The 13,791-nt window shown below is 43.0% G+C and overlaps 1 protein-coding gene across 2 annotated transcripts in view; it reads right to left on the bottom strand.

Moving 5' to 3' along the window:
• Positions 1 to 3,266: 3,266 nt before the first annotated feature.
• Positions 3,267 to 13,791, bottom strand: part of SLC17A5 (solute carrier family 17 member 5) — a 56,938-nt gene continuing 46,413 nt past the window's right edge. Inside the window, exons 10-11 of one of the 2 annotated variants that reach the window (XM_065888751.1) lie at positions 7,997 to 8,087; positions 3,267 to 4,641 (exon numbers count right to left, since the gene is read on the bottom strand). In XM_065888751.1, the coding sequence (XP_065744823.1) occupies positions 4,495 to 4,641; positions 7,997 to 8,087 (238 nt within the window). In that variant the 3' untranslated portion in view covers positions 3,267 to 4,494. The remainder of the gene's footprint in view (positions 4,642 to 7,996; positions 8,088 to 13,791) is intronic. The other variant, XM_065888752.1, reaches the window with a different exon arrangement.

The following is a 13,791-nucleotide window of genomic DNA, read 5'->3' as shown; positions in this document are numbered from 1 at the left end:
CAAACTTTTATAACTGGCTTTTCTGCTTATGGTCGCTCTAAGAGGCAGAGGTATCTGAAAAGGCTATGTGAGCCACCTCAGTTTGCATTTCTATGAGAAAGATAATTTATTCTTTAAACTGAAATTAGACATTTACCCCATATCTAGTCATCTGAGGCAGTGACATGCTTTTCCTGAGAGGAAGAGGAACCAGGCCATTTCCTGCAGTGTTCTTCCTGCCTTCAAATCTAAATACTCTATCAATATTTTTCTACTGGGTGAGTTTTATTTTGAGCAGTGATAAACTACCCTCAGGGAAATTATTTACTTTGCAATAGGGTCTAAATTCAAACATCTCTATTTCTGATTCCTTGAAAATGAAACAAAGGCTGAAGTAAGAAGGACATTAAAATAGTTAATCCAAACTGCAGACTCCAGCGTTTGCCTCTGTTTCTTTCATAACTCTGGTTCCCAGGGTCAGTTGGCATGCTTATTCCCCCTGGATTTGATTGTTAGGTGGATAGTGACATTCTACAAGGCAGGTTTCAAAGGCTGGACCCTGTGAAGGAAAGTGTTCAATAAATCAGAGTGTGAGCTCCATGGGAAAAGGGGTTTGCTTTTTTCACGCTGTATCCCAGGTACAAGAACCAAGCCTGGCCCCTGATGAATGTGCGGTAGATATTTGTTGCATAACTGAGAGGAGAAGTACTTTGCCTATATTGAACTGAGCTATTCTCAAATACTTTCAAAACCATTTACCAGTAACCGCCACTTATAACTTACTTTGAGGTGAGCATATCATTAATACGTTAAAAGGTGTTGCACATTTAAACTACTTTTTGGAGAAGAAAACAACCTATTGAAAAAAACAATATATGAGATTTTAAAAATTCCATTCATTTAACAAAGGGTTATTTACTAAATATTTGTTAAGCGACTAAAATGTTAAGACAACACATATTGTTATGAGGAAGATCACGCTGAGGTTAATCAAATGGACATCACCCTCAAGATGCTCGTGGTGTGGGACTTCCCTGGTGGCGCAGTGGCTAAGAATCCAGCTGCCGATGCAGGGGACACGGGTTCGATCCCTGGCCCGGGAAGATCCCACACGCCGCAGAGCAACTAAGCCAGTGCGCCACAACTGCTGAGTCCGTGAGCCACAGCTACTGAAGCCCGCGCACCTAGAGCCCGTGCTCCGCAATGAGAAAAGACCCCGCTCGCTGCAACTAAGAGAAAGCCTGCGTGCAGCAACGAAGACCCAACACAGCCAAAAATAAATAAATAAATAAATAAAATGGATTCTTTAAAAAAAAAGATGCTTGTAGTGAATCTAACAGGGAGACAGACACAGACATGTGTTCCTGTGTATTGCACAGAGAATGCTGGGGAGGACCTAGGGGATCAGGGAGGCTGACAGTTCCAGGGAGACTGCCAGGAGGAAGACGACTGTGTCAAACACATATCTGTGTATCCTTACAGCCCAGTAAAGAGTAGATATTCATGTTTGTTGAATGAATGAATGATCCTTTCTTCATCACTGAGCCTGAGTCCTCAAGTTTAAAACAAAGCAAAAAACTCAAAATTAATAAATAATATGGTGTTTTAGTGGATCAAAGGAAGAGACCACATCTACATCCCAGAGGGTAGAAGAAATCGAGGGTCCTGAAGCAGGTGGGGATGAAGTGCAACCTTCCAGGCTCAGGGAAGGAAGTTCGTAAAGCTATGGAGGGGGAGGGGAAAATGGAGAGTGCGGGAAGTCCCCGGATGTAGCTGAAACAGGTGTGGGAGATGAGGATGGAGCGGATCGAGCCTAGGAGTGAGCAGGGCAGGCTGCTGGGCTAAGGGATTGATTCCCGGGTGGGCAAAGGGAGGTACGGGGAGCGGGTTCACCTCCGGGGAGCACCCTGATCGGGAGAGGGGATGCATTGTACTTGGACCAATGACCCAGCACAGGTGGGAAGCTGGACAGGAGAGGTTCAGACTAAAGGCAGTGAGACCACTTCACTTTTCTATTCCAGGTGGAAACAAGAGCCGCAAGATCTTATTTAGGAGATGGCCAGAGGGCTTTTTTGTTTTAAAAGAAATCCAGAGACTTTAACGAACTGGAACTGGAATGGAAAAGACAGGTGGTTAACTATACACAGGGTCGAGGGGGAGGTGGGAGATGAGGGATAAAAAATGACTCCAGGGCTTCCCTGGTGGCGCAGTGGTTTAGAGTCCGCCTGCCGATGCAGGGGACGCGGGTTCGTGCCCCGGTCCGGGAAGATCCCACGTACCGCGTAGCGGCTGGGCCCGTGGGCCATGGCCTCTGGGCCTGCGCTTCCGGAGCCTGTGCTCCGCAACGGGAGAGGCCACAGCAGTGAGAGGCCCGCGTACCGCAAAAAAAAAAAAAAAAAAAAAGACTCCAAGCCCGAGCCTCAGTGACAGGAGTAAGGAGAGTGGCAGGAACAGCTGGTTTTATTGGGGGTGAGGGGTGAGGGTGAGAGTGTGAGGCTGGATTTAAACTTCTCAGGTGCAGTGAAGACAGCTCGCTGGGCATGTCCGTCGTGCAGTGGAAAGCCTGGGGGTGATCACACAGTAGTAGCTTGAGCAGCAGGTGTCTTGTTCTTTTAAATGATGTTTTTATTTGAATAGTTTATACTGTCACATTTGGCAAGGTGAAAATGAATTCCCCGTCCCAGCCCTGGTTGCCTATTTTTTCTCTCTAGAAGGAACCACTTTTTCCAGTTTCTTGAGGATCATTCTAGAAACATTACATACATATGTTTTGTGTGTGCGTGCCGCGCTGTGCGTCTTAGTGGGATCTTAGCTCCCCAGCCGGGGACTGAACCCGGGCCATGGAAGTGAAAGCCCCGAGTCCTAACCCCTGGGCCACCAGGGGATGTGTGTGTTTTCATGCCCCCAGGAGGGTTAGGTATTTTTGTTTTTTTAAAGGCTAGAAGGCTTGTGTGTCTTTGAGACAAAAGGGAAAGAACAAGAAGAGAGGTGGAGACTGTGCAAGAGGAGTTACTGAAGCAAGGTCTGGAGGAGGTGAGAGGACATAATCAGGGATGCAGGCATATGCTTTAGCGGGAGGAGGGGACCCATTTCAGAGTCAGGAAGGGCAGGCTGATGGCAGTAGAGGTTTCTGATGCTGCATCACTTAGAGGACCTATGTATCCTGGCTGAATGGTGGCAGAGATGTGGGTAGAGGCAGATCAGTGGTTGAGGAGGATGAAAGAGAAGATATAAAATAGCCACTGTGACTACTAGAAGGTGTCACAGGGCTGTCAGATCCAAAAGTAATCAATCCAAAAAGGTTTATTTTGATAATTTATAAAAGAAAAATCACCATAGCGACTTAAAGTTATTTACAGATTTAAAAATAAATTTACAGAAATGTGTACACGTCATATTACATTAAATAGCTTTAGTTAAGATGTTACAGGTAGTGTTGAACATACACAACAAAACGTAAATCAAGTTCCAAACCACATAAATGCCCTCGAAGCACGCTCAAAAACCACTGGACGATGGCCCAGGAAAAACTGGCAGAATGAGCTTTCAGAGACCAGCAGTAAAGACGGTCACCCCACTGGTTGCAGGTGCTGCAGAAGTAAGAGTCACCCTAACCTTGAGCTGCGACCAGACACTGACACATAAGACAGAGAGGAAACATGTGAGAGTGCTTTTTTTAAATTTAATTATCCTGGTGGAGCTCATAGAACACAGGACTTGAAAATTTATACTCTGATCCCACACGAAGGTGGGATGATGTTACTTGTGGCTAATTGGGCATCATACTTTCTTTTGCAGGTTACACGCCAGTCAGTCTTCCAGCGTGCTGGGAAGGGAAGGGTGAGGGGCATGGAAGCCATGGCTGTGGACTGCGCTGTCCCTGCCGGCTCAGGGCTTCAGCCACTCGTTGACAGCCCCAGGGGAATGACACCATCCAAAGCCTTGGCGCTGACCCTGGTGTTGGATGCTGCCTCTGGTAAGTGCTGGGCGCTGTCCCTGAAGCCAGAGAGGGAACGCCTGGCAGCGGCCTGGGCACGCTTCCCTCAGTGAAGTTGCCAGGCTGAATGATACAGTGGCTGGCAGCTCCGTGGAGATGCTGAAGTTTGAGATCTAAGTGTCAGGGAATGTTGATGACAGATAGGTTTTTGAGGAAAGTGTACAAAAAAAGGTGTTTACCAAGACCTGAGAATTATTATCCAGCTTAAGCAAAGGTATAGAGGGGTCCGTTTCTGCTCGTCCCTTTAAGTATGGTCTTAAAAATAAACAGAAATCCCCTCTTTCAGACTGCCTGACTTGCAGCCAGGTATGTGACCCTGAATTGTAAGTTCCAGCAACTGTGTTATTAATCATTAAAAACAGCTAATTTTACTAATCTGGCAACTAGTGACATTTCATGATTACAGGCCTTAAAAATTTAATACAGTACAATTTTTTCTTATATATAGGTTGCTCACACATTAAAATATCAAAGGCACTGCTAGGTTACATGATAAACAAAAATACATCGAGACAGGATTATTTATTGGTTCCTTCAGTTTCTGGGTTCACCCTAACAGCCCAGTTTTGTACTTCACCTTTGGAGAACAGTGTGAAGAAAATGGCACCAAATACGTTGACAGCAGCAGCAAGGCAGAAAACAGTTTGCCATTCTCCAACAGTGTTCTGCAGAGAAGGAAAGAAAAAACGCAAATGAAAGAGGATTTTGTTTGTAGTCCGCTTTAAAAAAAGGTGGTGTCACAAGATTATTTTTATATGGCAGTAGCATTATTCATGAAAACTGGAAACAACCCAAATGTCCATCAACAGCGAGACAGTGGCATATGTGTTCCGTGGACTACTTACAGCAACGACGAGTGACCCACAACAACATCGATACACCTCACAGAGTGCACACTGAACGACTCCGCTGATATAAAGCCCATAATCAGACAAAAATGATCTACGGTGTCAAAAAGGAGAGTGGTTCCTCTTGGTGGGGGTGAAAGAGAAAGGAAGGGCTACCTGGAGGCTTTGCGAGGGAGATAACGTGATGTTTCTTGATTGGGTGGGCACTGGTCACACAGATGTACTTTCTGAAAATCTGTCCAGCTTGTGTACTTAGGATTTGTGCATTTAAAAAATGCATGTTACACTTCAATAAAAAAGTTTACTAAAAGTAAAACATTGGCATGTCCTCAACTCATGTGTTACTAGGAAAGTGTTAGTATTATGCCTGCACGTCATCTCCCAAGTTCTCAGGTATGGGGTGTCAGGGGCAGATCAAGTAAGGATGAGTTAAGATGGACACAGGTTCAGCCTGGCCTGAAAGATCCTGCAGGGCTCTTGAATGGCACACAACACAGAACATAGATGGGATCTGTCGGTAAGAGATCAACGAGACACAGTGTGTAATCCAGTGGTGTAAAAATATCCAGTAGTTATCTAAACCTCTGGGTCGTGTGACTATCTTTAACAACGTTTTTTTTTTGGATTTTCACAATTTCAATGTAACCAGAGTGCTTCATTTGCAGCAGTTAGAAAAGAAGAAACCAAGCAGCTGATTTGGCAATGAGGAAGAAAAAGGAAAGGCACCAGCAAGTTGGCATGAAGTCATTTATTTAGGAAAAAAGGAAAAACACGGAGAAAGAAAGGAGTACTCTGTGGTCAATTATACTTATCTGAGATGAATGTATTCTGGTGGAAAAATAAATCTTAGAAACCATCTTAAATTTTAGGGACTATTTAGATATGCTTGCTAACAACGTGTTACCATCCTAGAGCAGAAGTCGGTCAGTAATTACTAATTACACGATATACCTGAGAGACAGGTTTAAGACAGCTTCTTAGGATTCTAAGAAAAAGCTGCTCTGTGTGACCTGCAGGATGAAATAATACCCCAGTGTTACCTGGAGGCAACGGGTGACTTAAAATCGATCAACTGTACCAGAAGTCGCACAAAGCTCCTGGTTTGTTTTTTAACAAAAACTCCACCAGTTTTTAGAGAATGCTGTTGTGTCTGTAACGGAATTGAACCTCAGACACACTCTGACCGTTATTTCATTATTATTATTATTATTTGGCCACACTGCGAAGCTTGTGGGATCTCAGCTCCCCGACCAGGGACTGAATCTGAGCCATGGCAGTGAAAGCGACAAATCCTAACCACTGGACTGCCAGGGACTCCCTATTTCATTATTTATTTATAACAAATAAATTATAAATTATAAAGTGCGGTAAACTTTAATTGTTAGCAATTACAATTGTACAGGTAAATGTGTTTCTCCTTTTTAAAAATAATGGCCTTTTTTAATAACATTAAACAAATGCTGTAACAATAGATCTGAAATCCAGTTCAGTTCCCACTTTACAAACATTCAAGACTTGAATTCAGGAGTCCAGATCTTCCCAGCAGAAGTGCCAGGACTAGTGATAATGAGTGAAGTTACTCGTGGTAGTGTGCTGACTTAGGTTCCTGTGTTGCCACAATGCTCCATGAAGATAAGGGTAAACATCTGTGACGGGACATACCGAGTGGTCCCAACATCCCTTTCTGTTAAGTGAGAGAAAATGGTAACAAGGAGGCACTGATTCACTTGAGTAAGGAATTAGAAATGGTAGAGCACCACATGCAGTGAACACCCTGTGTCTGAAGTCAGAGTATTTGGTAATAAGACAATTTGTAGGCATATACTGAAATTCTAAGGATTAGATAGTGTTAATTTCATCACAGACACAAAACAGAGAAAATTAAGTCTCTTTTGGAGGTTTAAGTCAGCCGCTTGAAGAACACATTTCACTAGTCCTTTAGATTTTCTTAAGCAGTAGAAAACTGGAGTTGGAAAGGGCCTTTGAGGTCGCTGAATTCGATTTCTTACACAATATAACTCGGTGTCTCTGCTTCAGGCCGCGCAACCCCGGGCCCGCCGTGTTTCTGGGGCCTCAGTGCCCTGACACCGGATACCAGCCCTTCCCACACCCTGGCTCACTCCTCCAGCCTCCTTTCCCGCAAACTGGTTGTTCCCTCCTCTGTGTCCACAGCAAGAGCATACATTTTTTCTGCAGCTTTGTCACACTGTACTTTCATTACATATAATCTCTATTTTTTTTTTTTTTTTTTTTTTTTTTTTTTGCGGTACGCGGGCCTCTCACTGCTGTGGCCTCTCCCGTTGCGAAGCACAGGCTCTGGACGCGCAGGCTCAGCGGCCACGGCTCACGGGCCCAGCCGCTCCGCGGCATGTGGGATCCTCCCGGACCGGGGCATGAACCCGCGTCCCCTGCATCGGCAGGCGGACTCTCAACCACTGCGCCACCAGGGAAGCCCTTTTACGTATAATATCTAAATAATGAATTTCTCAAATGTAGAATCTTATAATTTTGCCTTTGAATCCTTAGTATCTGTCACAGTAATAAGTACTCAAGAAATGCCAGTTGAATACACGTTTGACTGTTTCAGGGCTCACTAACTCAAAGGGCAGCCCGTTCCACACAGTAACAGCTCTAAACAGAAAACTTGCCTATGTCTCCTCGTACCTTCTCTCCATCTGGCTTTGTGGAACTACCGAGAATAAGTCACCATCTTTCAAATATGTGAAGACACCTATACGTCTTCCTAAGTATTCTGCTCTTCTAAACGTTCTTGATTATTTCAACTGTTCCTATTCATTCTCACCTGATTTCCTGACACTTTCGTGGTTCCATTTCTGGAATAATTCTACATTGCCAATTTTTATTTGTTCAAACCAAAGATACAAGTTATTTATCTAGTATAATATCACAACTTTTAAGTACTTGTGTGGTTTCAGTTACAAGATCTTCATTGAACTTAGTTCCGTTGTTCTGTCTAAAATTGGAAGTGTTCTTTGAAAATATACTTTCCTACCTATTACGGTATTTATCTTTTTGTTGCTGTAAATAATTGCATAAGAATAGACATTCAGAATTTTATCCTTAATTAAAATATACTCAACTTTGACACAGGCGTGCAGCTTCAAATGAACTGTTTAGAGCTTTTCAGTTTATAGGCAAATTATCTACTTACCTCAGGGGTCAGACTTCTAGCAATGATGGGCCCAATCATTCCAGGTATAGTGGCAAAGGTATTTGTGATGCCCAGGAGGATACCAGCATACCTGCAGAAACATTTTCATAGGGGTTTATAATTGTGTTACACATTTTTTGGGGGGGCGGGGGGCACCGCGCAGCTTGTGGGATCTTAGTTTGCCAACCAGGGATCGAACCCGTGCCCCCTGCAATGGAAGCGTGGAATCCTAACCACTGGACCGCCAGGGAATTCCCTGCATCACACATTTAAATAGCTTCTGTCCATAGATAGCTAGACCATTCCCAGGCTGTATTCTTGTGAAATTTTATGTCTAAATGAAACGTCTTACTGAAATAGGACTAAATATTTGGGGAGTGAAAAACCTACATTTCAATAGTTCTAACATCATATAGAGAAACACAGCCATTGAAATGATCCCTTTTACAGTGAAATAGAAAAGTGCTGATATATGATTTTCATACAAGGCTGTATCTAGATAGGAAGCTTCATGTGCCTTAAAATTTTTTTAAGTTAAAAAGAGAATTTAGGGCTTCCCTGGTGGCGCAGTGGTTGAGAGTCCGCCTGCCGATGCAGGGAACGCGGGTTCGTGCCCCGGTCTGGGAGGATCCCGCGTGCCGCGGAGCGGCTGGGCCCGTGAGCCATGGCCACTGGGCCTGCGCGTCCGGAGCCTGTGCTCCGCAACGGGAGAGGCCGCAGCGGTGAGAGGCCCGCGTACCGCAAAAAAAAAAAAAGAGAATTTATTTCCTGATTACAAAATTTATGTCATTGTTAAAAATTTTTAAAAAATATTACAAAGAAAGTAAAATTACTTATAATTCTTCTATATAGAGATAACATTAATATTTTGGTAAATATCCTAATTATTTTTTTCTGTATATATTTTTAATATGTTATAGAAATGAGATCATACTGAACACACAATTTCACAACTTACCTGTTCAACTTATTATGTATCTTCTTGTCACTAAATCCTTGCACACTGTCCCAGAAATAGACAAGTTGGGTTTACATATATTGTAGTGTATGACAAAAATGCATTTTGAACTCTGTCTTTTCAGAATTTTACTGTCCTCAAAGCTAGTACTTTGTGTTTTAAGAGGTACTCGTTCTCTAATTCAAGTTTGCTAATTCTGACTCCATAGTCTCCCTGAAAACTCATGTTTTATTCCCCTTTATTATTTCCAGTAGCCAGTGCAACACCTATGCTCATTCAATATGTGCTGACCACAGAAGTGCGTGTGACCCACAGGTGTTCAGGCCCACGCGTGGTCCTGTGAGGCTGCACTGCAATGACTGCTGAAGCTTGTCCCATGGAGACCAGCACCCCTTCTGCGCTTTGGCGCCAAAGGGTCGTACAGTATGCAACAGTTCGGATTACATGCTAGGGTCGCTGAACATTATTTTAAGTTGTTGTGTGTATCGATAGTTGTGTGTGTCAACTGAAGAACCTGGGATTTTGTCCTGTAGATGGACCTACATTCTGGAGTTTGTAGACTGAGGCATCATTTAACATACAGTTATGTCCCCTGTATTTTCTGCACACTGGTAGTATCTAGACTCGAGATCCTAAAGGGTTCATTAGATTTACATTTGATATTTTTAGCAAGAAAACTTAACGGTGGTGGTGGAGTTAAAAACTAGTTAAGCACGGACTTCCCTGGTGGCACAGTGGTTGGGAATCCGCCTGCCAATGCAGGGGACACGGGTTCGGGCCCTGGTCCGGGAAGATCCCACATGCCGCAGAGCAACTAAGCCCGTGCACCACAACTACTGAGCCTGCGCTCTAGAGCCCGCGAGCCACAACTACTGAGCCCGTGAGCCACAACTACTGAAGCCCGTGCGCCTAGAGCCTGTGCTCCGCAACAAGAGAAGCCACCACAACGAGTAGCCCCCGCTTGCCACAACTAGAGAAAGCCCGCGTGCAGCGACAGGGACCCAAGGCAGCCAAAAATAAATAAATTTATTTAAAAAAAATTAGTTAAGCAAGTAAATGGCATTTATTAACTTATCACCTAGGTATATTCAAAGTCCAATTAGAGCTTTTAATTGTTTAATGAGATAATCAGTATTATAAAATTGTGGTCAAAATGAAAGAAACTTGATGTTTGTTAGACCATGTAGTCTCATTGTGGGATAATACTATTTCTATTAGGGTTTAGGATCCTCAGTACCTTGCTTGCAGACTAGTTATCTGAAACTCCTCTCCCCATTTCAGACATGGAAAAGTGCCTGCCATGGACTGAACTGTGTCCTCCCCCAATCCATACCTCCAATGTGACTGTATTTGGAGACAGGGCTTTTAGGAATTAGTTAAGGTTAAATGAGGTCATAAAGGTAGGGTCTCAACCTAATAGGATTGGTGGCCTGCCAAGAGGAGGAAGAAAGAGAGATCGGGCTCTCTGTCTGTGTGAGCATCTATGGAGGAAGGGCCACACGTGAGGACACAGGGAAAAGGTGACTGTCTGCAAACGAGGAGGAGAGCCTTCACCAGAACCTAACCCTGCTGGCACCCTGACCGCGGACTTCTAGCCTCCAGAACTGTGAGAAAATCAATTTCTGTTTTTTTAAGCTACTCAGCCACGTGGTATTTTGTATGGCTTCCTGAGCTGATTGACACACACCTAAATAAGATATCCTGCTGAACCGAATGCAGTTACCTATAAACGTCACAAATTTTTACGCTGAAAACACGTGTATACAGGGTACAATAACAAAACCACGTGGCACAGGTCTTTTTGGCTTATGCCCTTTAGGGAGCTGATCTTAAATTAACCAAGCTTGGCAGAACCTGTCCTTTTTTTTTTTTTTTAAAACCATTAACACCTTGGCAGCAGGAGGAACCGACCGCAATGTTGCCAGGCCTTTTCAGTGACAGATATTAAGTGCAGATGAATGCTGTGAAATTCTAAATGTCAGCACCAAGAAGCTCATTCAAGTATTTATATTACACTTGGCCAGGAAAGGCCATGAAAGATTGATGAGAGCCTGGAAAAAAGAACATGTTGTATGGACTCCGTCTGGATTCTGTGCTATTGGAGTCCTAGAATTCTGTGGGATTAATGGTTAAAAATCTATCCAAATCCCTTGAATCTGGGCAACAAAATTATCCATAGAAAATATCTATTTTAGTCTACAGAAGAAAAGGCTTAGAAAAATACCATGTAGACATATATTTATATGCTAAGAGGAATACTGACTGCCTACTGAAAAACCTTATGTCAGGCAGGGTTCTAAGTATTTTCTATAATTTATCCCACTTTAATAGTAAAATGAACCCCAGGAGGTAGGGATTATTATCTATCTTCATTCTATAGGTAAGAAAGAGAGACTATAAAACGTTACCCAATTTGCCTGATTCCAAATCCATACTTAATATTGGGATGTTATATCTATAATGCTGGGGCAAGAGAAAACTGATCTTTCCTACAGATTGAATCCAGTGATGACTGTTTTCAATAAGGCAGCATTATAGATATATAAAATGTCCATCAACAGATGAATGGATAAAGAAGATGTGGTACACATATATACAATGAAATGTTAATCAGCCATAAAATAGAATGAAATAATGCCATTTGCAGCAACATGGATGGACCCAGAGATTGTCACACTGAGTGAAGTAAGTCAGACACAGAAAAGACAAATATCATATATCGCTTATATGTGGAATCTAAAAAAAATGGTACAAATAAACTATTTACAAAACAGAAATAGAGTCACAGATGTAGAAAACAAACTTGTGGTTACCAGGGGGTAAGGGGGGAGGAGGGATAAATTGGGAGATTGGGACTGACATACACGCACTACTATATATAAATAGGTAACCAATAAGGACCTACTGTATAGCACAGGGAACTCTACTCAATACTCTGTAATGACCTATATGGGAAAAGAATCTAAAAAAGAGTGGATAGGAGTTCCCTGGTGGCGCAGTGGCTAAGACTCCACGCTCCCAATGCAGGGGGGCCCGGGTTCGATGCCTGGTCAGGGAACTAGAGCCCACATGCATGCCGCGACTAAGAGTTCACATGCCACAACTAAGGAGCCTGCCTGCTGCAACTAAGACCCGGTGCAACCAAATAAATAAATAAATATTAAAAAAAATAAAAAAGAGTGGATATATGTATATGTATAACCGACTCACATGAAACTAACACAACATTGTAAATCAACTCTATTCCAATAAAAATAAAAAAAAATAAACTATAGTCTCCTTGAGGATAGGACACATACCACTTTGGACAGTAGATGCTCAGTTAATATCTGTTGAATAGATTTTTTAAAATAATGTTTTATTTTCCTGCAATTTATCTACTATTCTCAGAGTAAGGGACGAAAAGGATGAACCAAACCAAATTGTTGATTATGAAGATACTCCTCAAATGTGCAAGAAATACACCCCTCACCCCACCGCCTCGCTTGGATACAGCCAATTCTCAACACAGTTTCCAACCAATTATAATTATAATGTACGAAGGAGAGCCAATGGTTCAAACCATTTTAATAGTAAATACCAGTTATTGCTCTCATCCACCCATCCATTTGTTCATTTAACAAACAATTCTTAAGTATGTCACTTGTGTCAACCACTATGGAAGACTCTGGTGTCCAACAATGAATTAAACATAGTTCTTGTTCTCAAGGAGCTCACAGTTTACTTAATGAGAAAGATTATGGGCCAATAATGGAATAAAACCTAGTAGCCTGAAAAATCAAACTATGTTAGCGATTCATACCAGGGTTTATAGAAGCACAGAGGCGGGGCCTTAATCAACCCTCTGTGTGGGCGGGGGCCATTTGAGGGGACCAGGGAGGGGATGCCTCAGGAAAAGCTTCTTAGAGGAAGTAGTGCTTGAGTTTGGCTGTTAAGAGACGAGTGGGCGCAGAGAAAGTACAGGGAGGGGATGAAAACGTGTGAAGTCTCGGCAGCTGTCAAAGTAACAGGACAAGGGCCCACGCGGCACGTCCAGACATGGGAATTGCTGGGCTTGCCCAATTTCCCCTCATTTTCAGCCGTTTAGCTTGAGATTTGAACTCTAATGAGGCCTAGGAACTGTAGCCTGTTAGTATCTTCCCAAACTTTCTTTCACTCTATTACTTTCTTTTTTTTTTTTTTTTTTTTAAAGAAGATGTTGGGGGTAGGAGTTTATTTATTTATTTATTTATTTTTGCTGTGTTGGGTCTTCGTTTCTTTGCGAGGGCTTTCTCTAGTTGTGGCAAGTGGGGGCCGCTCTTCATCGCGGTGCGCGGGCCTCTCACTATCGCGGCCTCTCTTGTTGCAGAGCACAGGCTCCAGACGCACAGGCTCAGTAGTTGTGGCTCATGGGCCTAGTTGCTCCGCGGCATGTGGGATCTTCCCAGACCAGGGCTCGAAACCGTGTCCCCTGCATTAGCAGGCAGATTCTCAACCGCTGCGCCACCAGGGAAGCCCCCACTGTATTACTTTCTGTTCTAAGTTTAAAGGCAATCACGTGCCCACTGCATTCCTGAAATATGCCTTTGATGTTCAGAAGCTCTACTGTTTTCTGTGATCGTTCATTGGTTTTGAGCTTATTTTTCTAAAACAAACTGTGCCCTTGGAACATTTATAATGAGTACTATATTAAGATGTGATATCGGTGGAAGGTCTTTGTTTCATAAAGGTTTTCTTCTGTATGATTTAATGTGTGTGAGAAAAGTCGAGGTTATAAAAGCCAGATGATTTGCAGTGAGACTGGTGTGAAGTCGTGTGTCACAGCTAGTGTAATCTCTCAAGTCAAATAAAAATTAGA

The sequence above is a fragment of the Phocoena phocoena genome, chromosome 12 (genome assembly GCF_963924675.1).
Source record: "Phocoena phocoena chromosome 12, mPhoPho1.1, whole genome shotgun sequence".
Lineage (NCBI taxonomy): Eukaryota > Metazoa > Chordata > Mammalia > Artiodactyla > Phocoenidae > Phocoena > Phocoena phocoena.
The sequence above is the reverse complement of the archived record's forward strand: the minus strand, read 5'-3'. Positions and strand labels throughout refer to the sequence as shown.